The sequence below is a fragment of the Anabrus simplex genome, chromosome 3, assembly GCF_040414725.1.
Source record: "Anabrus simplex isolate iqAnaSimp1 chromosome 3, ASM4041472v1, whole genome shotgun sequence".
NCBI lineage: Eukaryota > Metazoa > Arthropoda > Insecta > Orthoptera > Tettigoniidae > Anabrus > Anabrus simplex.
Genome location: NC_090267.1, coordinates 343,770,207 through 343,789,851, shown reverse-complemented (window position 1 = coordinate 343,789,851; position 19,645 = coordinate 343,770,207). Strand labels below are relative to the sequence as shown.

At 40.0% G+C, this 19,645-nt stretch overlaps 2 protein-coding genes across 3 annotated transcripts in view; one reads left to right on the top strand and one right to left on the bottom strand.

Annotated features, from left to right (window-relative positions):
* Positions 1 to 6,813, bottom strand: part of LOC136866350 (ATP synthase subunit b, mitochondrial) — a 33,563-nt gene extending 26,750 nt beyond the window's left edge. Inside the window, exons 1-2 of the mRNA XM_067143220.2 lie at positions 6,658 to 6,813; positions 6,121 to 6,345 (exon numbers count right to left, since the gene is read on the bottom strand). Coding sequence (XP_066999321.1) covers positions 6,121 to 6,345; positions 6,658 to 6,685 — 253 coding nt within the window. The 5' untranslated portion in view covers positions 6,686 to 6,813. The remainder of the gene's footprint in view (positions 1 to 6,120; positions 6,346 to 6,657) is intronic.
* Positions 6,814 to 6,990: 177 nt separating this feature from the next.
* The window catches only part of Svip (small VCP interacting protein), a 35,911-nt gene continuing 23,256 nt past the window's right edge, over positions 6,991 to 19,645 (top strand). Inside the window, exons 1-2 of one of the 2 annotated variants that reach the window (XM_067143221.2) lie at positions 6,991 to 7,206; positions 7,435 to 7,602. In XM_067143221.2, coding sequence (XP_066999322.1) covers positions 7,150 to 7,206; positions 7,435 to 7,602 — 225 coding nt within the window. In that variant the 5' untranslated portion in view covers positions 6,991 to 7,149. The remainder of the gene's footprint in view (positions 7,207 to 7,434; positions 7,603 to 19,645) is intronic. The other variant, XM_068226712.1, reaches the window with a different exon arrangement.

The following is a 19,645-nucleotide window of genomic DNA, read 5'->3' as shown; positions in this document are numbered from 1 at the left end:
CGTAGACAGATATTAGAGACCCCAATATTTTTGGAGCTGTTCTCTGAAAGAAGATTTCATCTCCTTCTCAAATTCTTACACTTTGTCAATAACAAAGCATATGATGAAGCCACATTTGGTCCGAAGAAACTCTACAAATTGAAACCTATTCTGGACCACTTGAATAGCAGATTCTGAAGTGTGTACACACCTGAAAGCGACGAGTCCATAGATGAGTCTCATGTTGTGGAAGGGACGTTTGTTGTGGAAAGTTTTCATACCGTCTAAGCGCTCCAGATTCGGTATCAAATCATTTGAACTGTGTGAAGCTAAGTCTGGTTATGTGTGGAATTTCTTGGTGTATATAGGAAAAGTCACCCAGTTTGACGAGTCTCTGAAAAATGAATCATATGGTTCGAAAGTTGTTTTGCAACTCATGGCACCACTTCTAAACAAAGGGTATCGCGTAACAATGGATAACTGGTTCTCGAGCCCAGATTTGTACAACAAGCTGTGTGATAAGGAGACAGACGCAACGGGTATGTTGTGTCAAAATTGACAGGGCATTCCGTCGGAAATAAAAAACAGCACACTCAGAAAGGGAGAAAAAGTGGCAGTTTATAACAGGAAACTCATGATAATGAAGTGGAAGGATAAAAAGGATGTGTGCCTCATAAGCACTATGCATGATGATACCATGGTGTCATGTAGGGAGAGAGGGAAAGAAACAACGAAACTAAAGTTAGCTATTGACTACGTCAGATAGGCGGAGTTGACCTGGGTGATTTGTATCACGTGAGCTATCGAAGTACTAGTAAAAAACTGAAGAAGTACTGCCAGAAGGACTTCTGCCATATGCTGGACATATGCTGCCTAAATGCCTACTTGTTGTACGAGAAGTCAGGATACCCGATTAGAATTCCAGATGAGACTTATTGAGAATATCATATTCAAGTACAATAAAGATGAAAGACCACAGCCAGGCAGACCTTCGAAGACGCCTCCCCCAACAAGAATCAATGCCCTGACTGAACTTTAATACAGAGGCTTCCTTGGAAATGTAATAATTTTTGGTAAGTTAATAATAAGTGTGTATTCTTAAAATCTGATAAAATACTTGACTACACAAGAGAATGTTATTGCAGGTCTCCTGTTGCTTTCCTCACTGAGCCAGATTCTCTTTCCTTGCCCTTGGCACTGTAATCATGTTAACAGCTTGAAAGTGAGACTGTTTTTTAACCCACTCACGTACCATTTAACTGAACTTATTTATGCCTTAGTGTACCATTTATTTTCATTACTTTACATGATATTATCACCGACACTGGAAAAGCATGCTTTACAGCAACGTAATGGGAGGAAATATCCAAAATACTGTCAGATGTATTTTGTGAAGTCTTTATGAATATGGTAGGTCATTAAACAGTCATATTCGTGCATCGCCACCTTGCACCGGTGGCATTCAAATAAAGATTCCTTCCTCAGACCCCGGTTCACACAGACTTTGCATCTCCGTGATGGGATAACCTTCTTCATTGTTGGGGGTATTTTGGTCGGAAAATGTCCCAGTGCCTCTCGTGAATCTCAGTGCTGTATCCCCAGGCTTGGGTGCCTTATTTTGGATAGTCAGGCAAGGTCACACTTGCCAACAGCTGTTCGGCCAAATTGATCCGGAAGGTGGTAAAGCTTACTCGCTTCTTTTCAGGGTTGAGAAGGGGATGAATGATGATGGAATTCAGAAGTGTCATGTCTAGCATGTAGAAGTATAATTTTTGTATCCTTTTACATACTTCCTCATCAAGGGGAATGATGTGAGTCTCAGGTCATGGGAATCAACACCACCCTTTCCACAGTTGTAGTCAACAACAAGATAGGGTCTGAACGTCTTTTTTCCATCATACATTACCACTTCAAGGTAATCTGGCCTTCATTTCATCCACAGATACAGGAAACCAGTGTTCCTTTCCAAATGAAATTACCCTATTTATATCCTCGGCAGCCGATACAAGACATACTTGCATAAACATTTACCTCATTGGTTAGATGTTTCCAAAAAGTCTGCTGTTAGAAATTCGTTCACAACTTGTAGTTCGTTCAGGCATTGTCCTAGGTGCCTTTGGAAAACACTATTTCACCACTTGCAATGCATGAATGATACTCTGGAGTATTACTTACGTGCTCCCAGTTCCATCCCCTATCGTGTAAAACATGATTAGAAGCCGCTGGTGCGGCATCAGTTGTAGGCCTAAAATTCCGCGACATATTTGACGGCAAATCAGCACTACCAGCGCTAAAGTTTCTATCACACGAACTACTTTCACTACTTTCCATATCCATTAAATTCTTCGTCGCTTATTTCTATATCAATGTCATTTTCTTCTAAAAATTCCCATATAATCGCTTCGTCACTCAACATGATTTCGCTTACGATGAGGTTGCTAAGATACTGGTTATTCTTTCCGCGAAATAACTGCACAGACGTGTTTATCGAATAGGCTACACCAATGGAATAAAACAGCGATTCCATCTATCAAGAGGTTACCTTACTAATATCAAATCCTTTCACAAAGGAAACCGGCTTGGAGTGGGTCCGGAAATAAACACTATGCGCGGACGGAGAGATCCGTCTTTGTACCGGAGGGCAGTCGAGAGCCAGGACGGAGAGATCCGTCAAAGTACGTCAAGTGGTTAAACCTGATGAAAAAACCTGACCAATTAAAAGTATCTCACCGTAGGTTTCCGTTGCTTTCCTCAGTGAGCCAGACGCCTTGCCCTTTGTACTATGATCATTTTGACAGCTTGATACATATTCTGTACTGTTGAACCTGATAAAAATACTATACTACACAAGAGTACCGCACTATATGTTACTTCCCAGTACCTTATGGAAAATGTACCACCTTGTAGTAGCTCCTCGAAAGAAATGTACCGCTCGACAGGTTAAGGTAAGTTCAATAGAAAATTATTGTTGCTCTGTATTGTACATTATTTCGTTTTGTCACTAGTCGGACCTAACCAATCCAGACCAATGGTTTTGTCACCAGCCGGACCTGACCGATCCAGACCAATAGCTTTGCCACTAGCCAGCATGATACTCTACTTCAGCCTTTTGAATGCGCTGATATTACCGTATGGAATGCTTAAGGCCTGACAGCTGCTTCGCGGCCTTAACCTGGGGGCTCATGCCGCCAGACCTCCTCTGCTCGGTCACAGTCCAAACCAATCCGCTAGTTTGTAAGTTCAAAACCAATGCCGCCACACCTAACAATGTATGACTAGTTAAAGTCAAGAGTTGGCAGCCCTCTGCACCACACGATCATGACGATCACGAGAAAGAAACATATGACACTGCAATCGCGCCTAGATGTCTGCGCTGAAAAACTGCTGCATTATCTGAACTTTTGCCAGATAAACTAATTCTTTATCGCCGCTGCTCTGCATCCTCCTCTGCAGTACGGTAAGTTTAATATAAAAGTATTCCTATACTGTAACCAGCATTGTTTACTTTATATGTTGTGTTTGTTTGGGCTTTTATTCTGCACGGGTTGGTAATACAATTAAGTTATTACGATTGATGACAATGACGATACATGAGACTTTACACTGGCAAATAGGAATGCAAGTTTGTACTTCAGCAATACACAATGGCAACTGTTGCTCTTTATTTGGTTATAAAAGTAAATGTACTTCTGGGGGCAGGATGGTGGGTTCCAGAACATTGCAATTAACATATCTCTCTTCTACAAGGATTTCCTAGTGAGATTTCCATAAATTCTAATTCATATTAATGTTATTAAGGCTGGAAGTCACAGGCTGAAGTTTTACCATAGGAAATGATTCCCGTTTGAGCATGTATTACTCAGTTTTATTCATTCCATTTAAAGCACCTGCTCCAAAAACTTGAGCAAAAAGCAGATGCTCAACTTTATTAATACCCCCCAATGATCCACTGTCTGACCCAGGAGCTTCTTTGATAAGGGTCACAACCACAAATTAAACAAGAAGCTTACAAAACCACTGGGCTGGGGAAAGCAAAGGGGGTTAAATGTCTCATTTACTACTTTTCACCGAATGTGGTCACTCCATAGCTGCACATCATGTGGTTTTCTCATTAGTAATCACTGGCTATAAGAAAAGTGGTAGTGTCTTTATACCACAAAGTGGCCAACAGGCCTCGGAAGTGGGAAAATCACATGGTTTCCTCATTAATAATATCTGACAAGGATAGTGGTAGCAACTATATCGCAAGGCGGCCAAAGGCCTCCGGCATTCCCCGCACAAAAGTTACTAAGGGTCGATTGTATAAACATCACTAACTGGAGATCAGTTTTAATCTAAGTTCAGAAAAGTGTCGTGTTGTATAACACTGATCTAAGATCAATTAATCGAAGTTCAATTTTGATCCCAGTGGTCTTGCCTAGATCCTGTACTAACCGTATATGAAAATAGTGGCCTAAGTCCACCTTGCGGACGGCAAGAACGGGGAACAATTCGAAGCATAGTTCCCAAGTATAGAGGTTAGCAGCACTGAGCACTGCTGCAGAACATCCTTTCCAGGAAGGCCGCGAGCGAGAAAACAAACGACAGTCGTTACACATCTGTGTGAATAGCGGTCCACGGGCTGGACTAATGATCAATTTTGATCCAACATGGCATCTGCGCTGTAGAACTCTCAGCGGAATTTCTTTTCACTTCTTCAGTTTTTAGGAATTTTGCTTTGACACCTTCAATGGTGGCCAGGTTTGTCTTTGTTAGTCTTTCCCATATCAAATGGATTCCATACGCGAGTACTGGTAGGATCTTTTGTCGAATAAGCGCATAGCTGTTTTTAAGGATAACTGCAGTAAATTGTTGATATCGTACATGGTTTTCATGGCTACAACTGCTTTGTCTTTTATGTGTAGTCTGAACGTCCCAGTAGTTTGTAAGGTTATTCCCAGGTATTTGAATGAGTTTACTCTTTCCACTTTTCAGTCTTCGTATTCTACATTGTCGTTTGCTGCATTTTGTCCACCTTTCCGAAAGACCACCTGTTGAGTTTTTGTCGAGCTTATTTTCAGACTTGTTTCCTGCCCATTCAGCCAACGCTGAGAAGGCGTGTTGGAGCTCTTCCTTCTTTGTTTACCCTAGGACCATATCAACTGCATATATGTATTCAAGCAAGTTTTATAAGAAGGTGATATAGAACAAAGCATGCAAAACTTACGTGGAATTCCTTTTAGAGAAGAGATGTGTCCACTGCCGTGGCCAGGGGCCCACCAACAGACCCAAAGAACATTTACTTTTATAACCTAAGGAAGAGTAGCACACGCCAATTTCCATTGCTAGAATGGCTACGCGCATTGCTATTGGCTGTCATAAAAAGAATTGTTATGTCATTGCCATTAGTGATTAGAAGCACATAGCGTTGCCAACCCACGAAGTAAAAAAGCACAAGTATAACCTGAAAGTGAAGCAATGTATAACACAGAAGAAGAATGTTTGTAAATGACGAATGCGCTGGTGTAGTAAAGTGAGAAACAAGGTCATTTTGGTCCACAGCTCACTATCCTAACCAATCCAGACTAATGGTCTTGTCCAGCTCCTACCTTAACCAATCCAGACCAATGGTATTGTCCAGGCCTTATCCTACCCCGTGCAGACCAATAGTGTTTCCTCAGGTAACTAGAGGCCTAAGGCCGCTTCACGGCTCTAACTTTGGGGCTTACGCCCCCAGACCCCCTTTATTTGTCGTCATATTACTGGTCCGCAGCTCTAAACTGGGGGCTTATGCCCCCAGACCCCGTTTGCTCACTGATGATCTAGTTCCTAAGTACAGTGGTTGGCAGTATCGTGCTTCACTCGATCATGTCGTTGGCGGGTCATCTGCGAGAAATAAACATAAGACAGCCATACCGCGCGTAGATATTGGCGATGCAAGTGGTAGCCATAGTACTAATGTTGTGAACACGACTGGAGTAATAATAATACATAGCCTAATTGCTCTTGAGGCTCCATAAACTTTATCAAATTTGTTGGAAGATAGCCTAAAATTGTGCCACACACATGCTCCTGGGGCAGAGAAATACTCTTCACTACCTTCTTGGTTACTACGGCTCATGACAAACAAATTCAGCATATATAACTGAGAAGGTACTTAACCTGTAACTCCAGTTTTCTTGTAGAAGAATTCAAACCAGGTCTCTGGGATGAATCCATAACGAACTTTAGCTGGGTACTCGAGCCTCACTGGTCTTGGGAAATTAACAAGATCTCGCTCGGGAGATTCTTGAGTGGTAGGAACCGAACTTGAAGCCGGGGATGCTGCACCGGTTTGCACCCATCGAGCACCAAGCAGAGGTTTTCCCAACCCCTGCTTGGTTAAAGCTGCAAAGAAATACTCAAGTACAACAAATTACATTGATAAAGAATATAGGCCCTAAGTGAACACTTCTCACTTTATTAGTAAAATCAGAAAATATTATATTATTATTAACAGAATATCGCACAATGTGCATTATATTACATTATAACTCAATTTTCCATCCAATTAAGTTGCATGAATGCTACTGGAACAAGGCTAAGAGAGGACATCAAACATGATCGATAAATAAAAATTCTCAGTTCCTTCATGCTACGTAATACAGGCAATTTCGACGTCACTTAAGTCTTACACTAAAATGAATTCCAGAAATTTACCAGAAGATAATGCGACTCTGGACAACATCTCTGTAAAGAGGACCTCTTTCCCAAAAGATGGAGGAAGGAAAGTACTACGTTACTCAGATTGGGATATGGATCATCAGTGAAATATGAAAACTTTTGAAAGTATAATATCTCATTGAATATATTATAGCCAATACTTTTCAAATTGATTGTGAGTGTAAACAGTACTCAATAATGTAAGAAGTAATTGAACAAAGAAACAATTGCCGTACACGCCAAATAGTCTTCTCTGATTAACATTAAATATCTTTGATTCAACTGATTCCTTTTATAAAACTTCCGTGCAAATCAGCTGGTAGGTATTTTGTAGATGTATGACACACATACACAGTACATGTCAGGTGTGGTGTATGCATAGTAATAGCATGGTTTGCATGTGTATATCAAATTCGATTTTACTGAAAAAATAGACCGAAGAAGTTTGTGCCGATTTGCTCTGATCTTGCTTATTGCAAGAACGTTAGAATGGGCTTATGCTTTCCCTGTTTCAAAAATACGTCTACAGACTTCACTCCTGATATTGTAATTATTTCAACGTATGACTTTCTGACCTCTCCTCCCACCTTTGCATTAGGCTACCTTCTGTCAGTGATAAAAATAAAAAATAATAATCGAAATGCGTTACTATAAAATTTTTAGATTGACAATCTTGCATATACTTTTTATCACTTGTTAACATTCATAATGTTATGACTTCATTACGTATTTTAAGAAATTATAAGTTTAATCATTTTCGCTTAAAACTGACAGGAAACCAGGAGGAGACAACAAGTTGAAGCAGCTGAACGGAGGCAAAGGGAACAAGAAAGCAGAGGGATTAAGGATCCAGAACGTTTAAGACGACAGCAGCAGAGAATGGAGGAACTTGAAAGAAGGCAGGCAGAGGCTCAAGGACAAAATACAGAATCTGGTCTTAGGGTAAGTTTTGAAACTTATTTCCCAAGTGTGGAGGGAATGTTTCTATAGGCCCAGCAGCTTAACCATAGAACTCCTAAGCTACAGTATGTCACTTTCTTATTCATACAGTTTCATATTGTGAGAGCACTATATTTTGGACATTCATGTGGATGTTATAGGGCGAAACGCTGGCAACTAGGAATGAGTTCGCTGGAAAATGTATAATGTCCAGTAACGGACCAACTATATTGTTATTATAAATTTACTCATTTGGAACAAATATTCAGGTTCCCTATGGGAATCAACATCATCATCTGATGGCCAGGCAGGCATCAATTTTTGAAAATAAGACAAAGTCTCTCATAGTGCATTGGCACTGCTGGTGGCTCCAAGTAGCCTATGCAGTGGCTACCTCACACCTTTCACAACCACTACTCCCACCTAGAGCTCTTCAACTACTACAATACTCACACGACCTGTAGAAAGCCTACCTTCGAACACGAGACCCCAACGCTTTTCGGGAACACAGAACAACCCTCCGACATGCCCGCTCCTTTATTAAAGCCATAAAACGAAAAACCTGGAACAACACTTGCACCAAACTATCTAACACAAACGATACATGTAAATACTGGACTAAATTGAAACAACTTACACAAACCGAAAATCATTTCCTCACTACCCAATAATACACAACAATACCGCACCAAACAATTAAAAAAAAAAAAAAAAAAAAAGAGCTGATATCATCGCAGAGTACTACAGACAAGTCTCTTCACCATCTACAGACCCTAACTTCTACCATCCAGACCATGAAATAATAACCAAATATACAGACATCACAGAAGCACCACTACACACTACTTTCGAACATTTCCCAGCTATAGAACAATAATACCCTCAAACACCCCAATTACAGTACAAGAAATACACAAGATTTTAAAATACAAAAAGAACACAGCTCCTTGCTTTGATTAAATTACGTATAGACACGTCAAAGAAGCACCGCTCCTTTTCCTTCAAATACTAAGCAATATATACAATATTATAATTCAGACAGGTTCCTTTCCACTCCACTGGGGACATTAAAAAATCCTCCTATTTCGAAAGCTTAACAAACTACCTTCCTAGATAACCTCATACCGTCCAATAAGCCTGTTACCAGAACTAATTAAAATATTAGAAACCATCCTAGCCGTCGAATATATTCCTACTTGAACTCCCTCCAACTTATTCCACAATCACAAGCAGTTTTCTGCCCACACCACTCCACTCAAGATCACCTCTTTCATATCTCAGCATCTCTTACATCATATATCTCCCACCTAAGAAACAAGCCGCTCTAATCAGTTTAGACATAGAAAAAGCATTCAACAAAGTATGGATCTCAGGACTCATTTTTAAACTGCAACATTTACCACTCCCTATCACAATCACCCGTTTCCTAGCTAACTTCCTCAGTCGACACAGCGCTCAAATAACCATCCACAACATCCTATCATATAAATTTCCCATACTAGCTGGAGTACCACAAGGCAGCCACCTGAGCCCCCTATTATACGTCCTATATTGTATAGATATTCCCCAACACTCACCCCCACTCAAATTGTATCAGTTTGCAGATGACAAGGCAATCCTCGCCCTCGGAACTAACAACCACTCCCTTCAATCACGCATTCAACCCTACCTCCATCAACTCCAACAATGGCTTAATATTTGGCAAATTAAAATTAACGTAAACAAAACTCAGTTTATAGTTTTTAGAAATGGCAACCATAGATACCGACCCACTAACAAAATCCACCTCACACTTAATAATCAACCGCTTACAGAAACCTCAACCCTTACCTACCTTGGTATCACGTTTCAAAACAATTTAAAATGGAATGTACACATTAATAACATTTATAAAAAGGCATACAACAGGTTTAACCTCCTACGCTGGTTAAAAGGTCAAACCTGGGGACTAAAAGCCTATCAAATAATTAATACATATAATATCCTGGATTCAGCCCATTCCATCCACTATTTAGACATCTTAAAATTAGATCGACATGCCATTCGACTTGCCTACACACTCGGACTTAACACTAGAATAGAGACAATTAATGACTTCTACATATTCTCTACAATCCGTTCCTACCTTCACTCTATTAAATTGCAATACCCTAAAAATGCTAATTCTCGCAACCTCCCACAACCTAGCGAAGCCATCAACCTATCCCCGCTAGCTCAATCTATCCTAAACCAGCAGCCAACACCCACTACCCCCCACCTATTCCCAACCCCAGCCATTGCCCGAAAATAACAACGATCAGAAAATTACATTGAATCACTGCAGATAGCGCAAAAGTAAGGCAAAGGCCCCATAAATAATTTAACCATTGACACCACACAATACTGACTTTAAGGCGATAACACTGCCATCAATTAAAGTACAAATACACCAATAATTTTAAACACACAAACATACAACACACAAAAGTGTTTATATTATATCCCTTTCACACAAAACAACACACAACACAAATATCAGATGTAAAAAGAACACAAAATACAATAATAATATTTGTAAATTATCAAAACCGCAAGCAAAAGAACTCAAAAACTGAAGAAATGAAGTGATAATATTACAGTGAATGTGGTTATAATATACATTTTACACACAGTATAACACACTACACCTCTTCAAAATGTAATAATTACACAAAACACAATATTGAAAAATGTTAATAACAACATCAAGAAAGAACTTACAGTGAAAAGTGCAGTGAAATTAAGTGAAATGTGAAATTAATTCTGTGAAAATTGTAATATTGAATAATGATCAACGAATGATGAGCAAAAACTCTGAAAGAAGAAGAAATGAAAATAATATAAAATGTAAATACCGTATTGTAAAAATTGTAAATTAATTTTTTTTTCAATAAACATGGGATAGCAGGGTAAAAGCCGGGTGGGTGCGGTGCGGGACTCACACTGGGTGACGTCTTGTTGTGACAATCCACACTCCAGTATCTATATCTACACCAACAAAATTAACAATACATGTGTCATAGCACACCAAGAGATAGACAACTAAAGCAAACTCATACAAAACTATTGAAATCCATGGTCAGAGTGTCCCTAGTTGGACTGGTGGCCCGCTCCCCAATTGGGAGAATGAAATAACCACAAGCGGCAGCCTCCACGGTATGCACTAGCCATGTGTCTTGGTAAGTGTGCTATTTACCAACTGATGAACCCAACTTAGCACACTGGGGCATAACGCTGGCAACCAGGAATGAGTTAGGTGGAAAGTTTATAATGTCCAATAATGGACCAACTATATTTCTATCAGTACAAAATATGTCGAGGTGAGTCTGAGAGACTCCTGTTAGGAGTTCTGGGGTTAAAGTGTTTCTTAAAGTGAAAGATGAATTTAAGGGGAAAATATAACTGCATGAAAATAAGGCCTATATTTGTTAACCATCAATATGTGGTTTTTAAATACTGAGATAGGTATCCATTATTTATAACATCATGTTAGTATTAATATGCATATAGTAGTAAATTTTCCCAGTTTACCCCTGAGGCCAAATTTAGTAATTAGTAATAAAGTATGAAGAGCAAACAGCGCAAAAAGTGCATGGATAAATAAGTAAAGAGAAACATTATTCTCATGTGAGAAACATCTAGAATATACAGTTAAAATGAACCTCTGTCATATTTCGACCAAACTTTTCTGCATCGAGTGAATTCTGTGTGACTTGAAAGAGATCATCTGTATGGGAGAATGGGTACAGCAAACATTGAAGCACATGCTTTAGAGTATGGTCTTCCTCGCATTCACACTTGATCTTGTTAGCATTGATCTTGCTAAGATCACTTCGGACCTGCCCACCCCTGTTTTGTAGGTAGGAGTATTATTAATTTACTGGAATAAAGAAAAATATTATTGTATACTCTACAATAGTAATAATAGTAATAATAATAATAATCATCATCATTGGCATTATAGCCGTCAGAAGTTTCTACCAGTCTTTCCTGTCCAGCGCCATGCTACTCCAGTTGTTAATTCCTAGGATCTTAATATCTTCACTTGTGACATGTAATATCCATATATCTGGACTGATTTATAGACGATAGTGCCCTCATATTAATGTCAGATTCTTAAGTCCTTTCTCCAAGACAGTATTAATAATATCTTTCCACATCAGCTTTGGTCAGCCAACTTCTTGGGATCCTTCTGGCAATATATTAAATATTTTAATCATACTGTTATTGTTAGCATGTAGCACATGTCCAGCCCACTTTAGCCTCTTGATCTTAATGACTTTGACAGTGCTGGGTTCATTAAATTGCTTGTTAAGCTCATGGTTTTATCTTCTACATACCGGTACTGCATTTCTTTTTCTACTGGTTCAAAAATACATGTTAGAATTCTTCTCTCAAAGATACCAAGATGTTTTTCATCGGTTTTTGACAGAGGTCATGTTTTGGGAGCATTTGTTAGTACTGATCTCGCTAAGACCCGTGGTGTATGGGTAGCGTGCCTGCCTCTTACCCGGAGGCCCCGGGTTTGATGCCACACCGGGGATTTTTACCTGGACCTGAGGGCTGGTTCGAGGTTCACTCAGCCTACGTGATTAGAATTGAGAAGCTATCTGATGGTGAGATAGTGGCCCCGGTCTAGAAAGCCAAGAATAACGGCCAAGATGATTCATCGTGCTGACCACACGACACCTCGTAATCTGCAGGCCTTCGGGCTGAGTAGTGGTCGCTTGGTGGGCCAAGGCCCTTCAAGGGTTGTAGTGCCATGGGCTTTGGTTTGGTTTGATCTCACTAAGACTTTGCCTAGATCATTATTTTTGTTTTCTTCTTCAGTAATTGAGCTCTTGGTTTTCTTGCTATAATATCCATATATCTGGACTGATTTATAGTGCCCTCAAAATAATGTCAGATTCTTGAACCACCTTGTCCAACACAGTATTAAACAGAAGACAGCATACTGTAGTGAACTTTCTTGTCTAACTCCAGTTAAAGTTGTTACAGGTTTTAACAACATATTTTTAAGTATTGATTTGAGACAAAGTATTTTCCATGGTAGCGTTTAATAATTAAATTTAGTTTTTGAGAAATGTGCAACTTCTTCATTGTCATTTAAGCCTACTGACAATCACTATCAACACTGTCACATGGCAGTTGGAAGACAATTAACAAATGGTGAGTGTCAGTACCAGATTTGATGAACTTCTCAGGTTTTTGTTCGACAGTTGATCTTGCTTGTCGAATTCAACATTGGTAGTCTCCAATGACATCTTCAACAAAAGGAATTAAGCAGATCGGTGAAAAACATTTTATACACAGTTCCCTATACCTACTAATTTGTTTTGAAGACTTCATGTCGTACAAAACTTTTATGCTCAAAGTGAGATCTGAAGCTAATCTGACTATAGTTGACACTTCCATGGGTTATCGGTCATGTTCAGTAGACTGATCTCCACATCAGACGAAAAGGCTACCCGAAAGTTGACGTGGGAATACCACATGTTGTAGCCTCACACAGGATCTTTCCTTGAATGCTTTATACCTTACTCCTATAAGAAACTCAATGCTTCATTATATTCTCACAGGCACATATAATTTTACCAGGAATTTCTAAAAATTGAAATAATCAGATAATCGTGATTCTAATGCAATGCTCAAGTTCCATTCATCAGGAACTTCTTCAGCAATCCATATCTTTGTCATTAGTTTATGAAAGTGTTTAGTGTTCTCTGGTCATGCATGTTTTACAAGTTCTAACTGGATGGGGTCCATTCCTTGAGCTTTTGTTGTTCTTCAAGTTTGTAATAAGATGTATTTCATTAATGGTTCTCACTAGCACTTGCATGTCAGTTCCCAGGCTGTCTGCTTTTTCTGCGATGACCATCCTTCCTTTATTTATCAGATATATTGCCATTCAGTAGTTCATTAAAATTCTGAGCCCACCTGTCAAGTATCACTTCATCACTGCTCAGGATTGTGCCATCTTTGTCTACACATTTGCTCTCGGTTAGAAGTCCTTCTGACTCTCATTTAACTTCTGATAATAAAAATCTCTTGTTTCATTGAGCCTTTTCGGTATTCCAACTCCTGAACTCTTTTTTCATATTCTCTCTTTCTCATTTTTTATTTATTCTCTCCTCTTCTCTTCACTTCTAGGCACTCTTTATTTTCCCACAGCTTTTCTGGTATGGTTCTGCTGCATCCTCTTGTTTGCCTCATTTTTTTAAAGCTGTCCCATATCTACACTCATCACACTAGTCATTGTATATTTGCCCATCTGCTCTTTCTGAGGCATTATCTGCAGCTGTGACAAGGATATCCTTGATGTTCCTCTTGATCTCATCAATACTCTCACTAGCAAGGAGGGTTCTCAGTGCCTCATTGATTAAATCAGTGTATCTGAGAGCAACTTCTGGTTCTTTCCATCCAGCAGTTGTTAAATTTCCTTGTCTGGGATCTGTGTACTTTCTTTTCATTTGATATTCTGCTTCTAAGTTTTGCTATGAGGGTAATCCCAAAAATAAGGTCTCCTATTTTTTTTATAAATACAGAACTCTGTTCGTGTGGCTGTTGGTCACAATATTGTGAAGAGTGTTTCCCGTGCTCGCATATAAACATGCGCATGCCGCGCTGAGGCACTCAGTCTTGGCTTGGCAGCCGTTGAGAATGCAGCTCCCGTTGAATGTTACTGCCAGGTGTGAAGTGCGTGCAGTTATTTAGTTTTTGAACGCAAAAGGTACTGAACTGATTGAAATCCATCGCCAATTGATGGAAGTGTATGGCGAGTTGTGCATGGATGTCAAAAATGTTCGTAAGTGGTGTAGATAGTTTGCAGCCGGTCGGACTGAAATTCATGACGAACAAAGGAGCGGGAGACCGTCAATTTCAGTCGAGACAGTCGTGACGGTTGAGCAAATCATGCGTGAAGATCGGCGGATCACCCTGGATGACCTCTGCACTTAGGTCCTGAGGTTTCCTGAAGCGCCGCTCACAGAATTTTAACGGAAAAGTTGAAATACCAGATGGTGTGCACAAGATGGGTGCCACGCATGATGACTGAAGACCACATGCAGCAACAAGTTGATTCTTCCCACGTATTTCTTCAATGCTTTTCAGCCAAACGGGACAACTTTTTAGACTCAATTGTCATGGGTGATGAAACCTGGGCGTTCCACTTTACACCTGAGACCAAGCAACAATCACGCCAGTGGTGGCATCCCTCTTCGCCAAAGCTGCGGAAATTGAAGCAAACACAGTCTGCTGGTAAAGTCATGACAACTGTGTTTCGGATCGAAAAGGGGTATTGTTGGTCAACTTAATGTTCGCTGGGATGACAATTAACGCTGACAGTTCTGTGAGACCCTGAAAAAACTCAGGCGGGCAATTCAGAACCAGAGAAGAGGAATGTTGACCAAGGGCGTAAACATTCTCCATGACAACGCTCGCCCGCACGTCGCCCGGCAAACTCTCCTGCAACAGTTTCAGTGGAACATCATCAGCCACCCACCCTATAGTCCTGACTTGGCGCCCAGTGCCTATCTCTTGTTCCTTAAGTTGAAAAAACATTTGTCTGAAAAGCGATTCAGCACCGACGACAAGGTGAAAGTTCACAACTTCCTGAACAGCATGGCGGCAAGCTGGTGTGACATGGGCATACAAAAACTGTCACGTCTACTAAAATTCATTGACTGAAATGGTGATTATGTAGAAAAATAGCTAAATGTTCAAGCTGTAAAATTATGTAAACCATTGTAGAAATAAACAGGTCTATGTATTTATAAAAAATAGGAGACCTTATTTTTGGGATTACCTTCATATAACAAGGTAATGGTAAGAGACAGTATTTGATCCCTTCTAAATTTGTATGTCCTTCAGGTTGGGCACGTGCCTTGCATCTATCAGAAAGTGGTCAATTTGACTTGCTATGCAGGCTGTGTCTTCCAATAACAGGCCTATACAAGGCTTCCTGTCCTATTTTGGCATTCATATCCCTATAAATTATTTTTGCACTCACCTCTTGGACACTCGCAATATAGCTTATTCAAATCATGACAGAAGTCTTTCTCCTCATCACTTTTGTCTTCAGTTGGATAGTGTACACAGGAGGCTATAATTGAAAATCCAATATGAGTTTTTTTTCCTTTTCCTTTTATCAGCAAAACCAGTTTGAAGTATGTGCTCCTTCATGTGTCAGCTGTAGAATATTACATGGTCTTTCTTTTCTATAAAATTTAATTGGTCATTTGAGAAAGGTCATGAATCCACATTTCTAAAAAAATGAGTTATTGGTACCAGTCAGGCGCGGCTTCATAATACGATCTGGAGAGCTGCCGAACCACCAGAATGAAAGATATAATATACAGTGACGAGCGATCCCATCATTCATACTGAGTACCCATTCATACCCATTCCGATACTGGTGATCTGGCAACCCTGTTTAGATCTGTGAACGACAGAACATTAGGAGAGCCACGGCCGACTTGATGCATTGCTCTAGCTAGCTCCCTGGGAGAGCACACTTAACTACAGCTTTTTTTTTCGACATGTGGCTAAGATGACATAGATGTTGATTCCCACAGGGAATCTGAAATATTTGTCCTGAATGAGTAAATTTATAATACCAATATAAATGGTCCGTCATTGGACATTATAAACTTTCCAGCTAACTCATGATGGACCATTTATATTGGTATTATAAATTTACTCATTCAGGACAAATATTTCAGATTCCCTGTGGGAATCAACATCTATGTCATCTGATGGCCAAGCAGGCATCAATTTTTGATAATGAGACAAAGTCTCTTAGTGCATTGGCACTGCCAGTGGCTCAAGTTAGCCTACGCAGTGGCCTCCACGGTATGCACTAGCCAGCGTATTGGTAGGTGTGCTAGGTACCAACTGATGAGCCCACCCTAGCACACGAGGGCGAAACGCTGGCAACCAAGAATGAGTTAGCTGGAAAGTTTATAATGTCCAATGACGGACCATTTATGTTGGTATTATGTGGCTAAGAGTCGCCCATAAGGTTCTGTATGAACTGCACGCCTTGCAGCACAATTGGCCTTTTCGCATGTATTAGAGGAGCATTTCGCTGAGACCACAGAGTTAGTAAATAATACACTAGAGGTAGCATCAGCGCCACCGTCTGCGAGAGAATCACTGCAGTGAGCAGAGCATGTTGAAACCTTAGCTGTTTGGTGAAAAGCTAGCTCCGCTTTATTCATCAATGGAAATAGAGAAGTGCGTGGATATTGATATGGTTTAAAATTCTTACGTGTCAACATTCTCAGATACTACAGTATACTTGTGCTACAGTCCAGTAGAAAGAAAGCCACCGGGCGAGTTTGCCGTGCGGTTGGGAGCGCGCAGCTGTGAGCTCGCATCCAGGAAATAGTGGGTTCGAACCCCACTGTCGGCAACCCTGAAGATGGTTTTCTGTGGTTTCCCATTTTCACACCAGGCAAATGCTGGGGCTGTACCTTAATTAAGGCCACAGCTGCTTCCTTCCCATTCCTAGGCCTTTCCTGTCCCATCGTCGCCATAAGACCTATCTGTGTCGGTACGACGTAAAGCAAAAAAAAAAAAAAAAAGAAAGAAAAAAAGAAAGAAAGCCCAAATAGCTTATATACGAGAAATGCATGATAAAAAGGACAGTGTTCATTTGTGATTAAATCACACAAAATCTATTTTCTGTTCATGTTAAGTCTTCAAACAATGTACTTTAAAGATTAGAGGTATGTACTGTATATTCCTCTACCTTTTGTGTAAATGACCGGGACTTTAGACATAATTCTGTCCAATGGCCGAATACATTCTCTCCCGTGCAAAGCAAATGAGCCGAGATTTTAGGCCTAAAAGCCTTGACAAGTTTATGGGGCTAAGTAGACAAATTATTGTCATCGCTGTTTTTCAAACACATATTTTTTAATCGAAACCGACTTTCAACCAATAAAGGTTGTGTTACGTACATTTAGTACGTGTTGAAGAGATGTTAAGTACAGGACAAAAATGGCCAACCGGACACCAGTGGGATCCGAACCCACAACCTCCTGGTTTCGTGTCGGTTGCTCTACCAATTGAGCTATGGTGGCCTAGGCCATTTTTGTTCTGTTGGAAAGGATCTAAGCTACAGGTCTGGCACTGCTGCTATCACACTGTAAAGTGCGTTTAAGGCGCCCGTCGAGGGCCAAGTGAATGAATATTGAATTTTCACGACCGCATTGTAATGGAAACAGACTTTCAACCTATTAGGTCGTGTTACGTACATTTAGTACGTGTTGAAGAGATGTTAAGTACAGAACGAAAATGGCCAACCGGACACCAGTGGGATCCGAACCCACAACCTCCTGATTTCGCGTCGGTTGCTCTACCAATATATTTTTTAAACATATTACTAACTCTATGGCTGAGACGTCCCAATTCTTGGAATCATTGACACGTCCTTCGCAAACGCGGTTGTAAATCACACCTCTCTTGAATTATCACCCTCTTCGGGATGACCTTATGTTGCTAGGTGTGAAAGGAAAGATCTGGCTTGGCGATTTGTATTGAAATATTACCTACCACGCCGGGTTGGCACCTTGTTATTAGATAACACTGTGGCCGAGAATTATTTCAAGGATTTAAACTGACCTCTTTTCGACAAAAGATTTAATGCATAGTCTTTCGCTGTTCACAATACAGCTGGCTAGATGAGACAAGCCATAAAATGAATTGCATCAGTAACTGAATGAAGATCCTACAAGTAATCATGAATATGTTTCTCCATAATTGTAGTGAATTTGGATTTAGGTAGTAATGAAAACGAAAATTGGGACGTTTAATACCATTAGACGATGTTCGCCCTCCATTAAGAAAGCCGGTTCTCAAAGATGTATGCAGGTCTCGCAACCTCTGTAAATATGAGTGTGTCGATGCTAGATCAGAGTTTTTTTGATAAGCGGAAAGGCTTCTTTTTTTTTTTTAGTAATCTTTAACTATTGTTTTTTGTACAAGTCAGTTATTTACGTTGATGTCCCTCGAAATCGGGGTCTTACAAATTGATTTATGTTTACATGTATTTTTTCTGTACATTTTTGGCAACATCAAGGCTGATCTGTTTCTGCAGGGTTGGAGGACTTTATGCACATGAGCTCAGTTGGCACTTTCTGTATGCAATGCGAATTTAGATTTGTCTGTTACAATGGACTGGGCATCACAGAGCAGAACCATCAACATAATTCAGCACGAGCCGCCACTGATACCAGCCTTGAGTCCTGGACACATGACGTTTCTGTGATGAACTGCAAGGAAGAAGCACAGTCAAAGACACAAGAAATGCAGTGGACTATATTCTCATCTTCTTGAGCAACTAATAGATTAGTCACGGGTCAGGTTTATTACAACAAAATGTTGTCGTCCAGTGACAGTGAGCGTAACATATTGGAATTAAAACGTAAATGCATGAAGTCGGTACCATTTTTCAGTATTCTGTGATAGAATACACCAGACAGGACCCAGGAACGTTACGTTTACATACGTGGTCTTCTGAAACAATCATTCATATTGCTGGTGGCAAATCAAAAGCATGACCCAAATCTTCCAACTGAAAAGGCATTTACTGGAAATGCTAAAAATCCCATACATTAAAAAAAGCTGGCTAATATACTGAAACTTATAGAGTATAATGGCGCAGAACATAACCACTTCTACAAAGAAATCGTGGAGTGGCCTGCAAGAGATAATGAAAACTATGACTAAGAAGAGGTTAATAATGTGCAGCTAACAGTAATGAATGACTTTCCAGACTAACATTGCATCTGTGAGCAGAATTGTACTGTTATGCTGTTTTAGAGATTTCACTCCAGATGTACACACTCAAACTGCCTGCTAGTTTAACTGTTCCCTATCAAATGTCTTGGATAGGTCAATAGCAATACAGTCCATTTGACCTCCTGAGTCTAAGAATTGTCGCCATAAGACCTATCTGTGTCAGTGCAACGTAAAACATCTTGTAAAAAAAAAAAAAGAAAAACATCTAAAAAATGAAATTGGA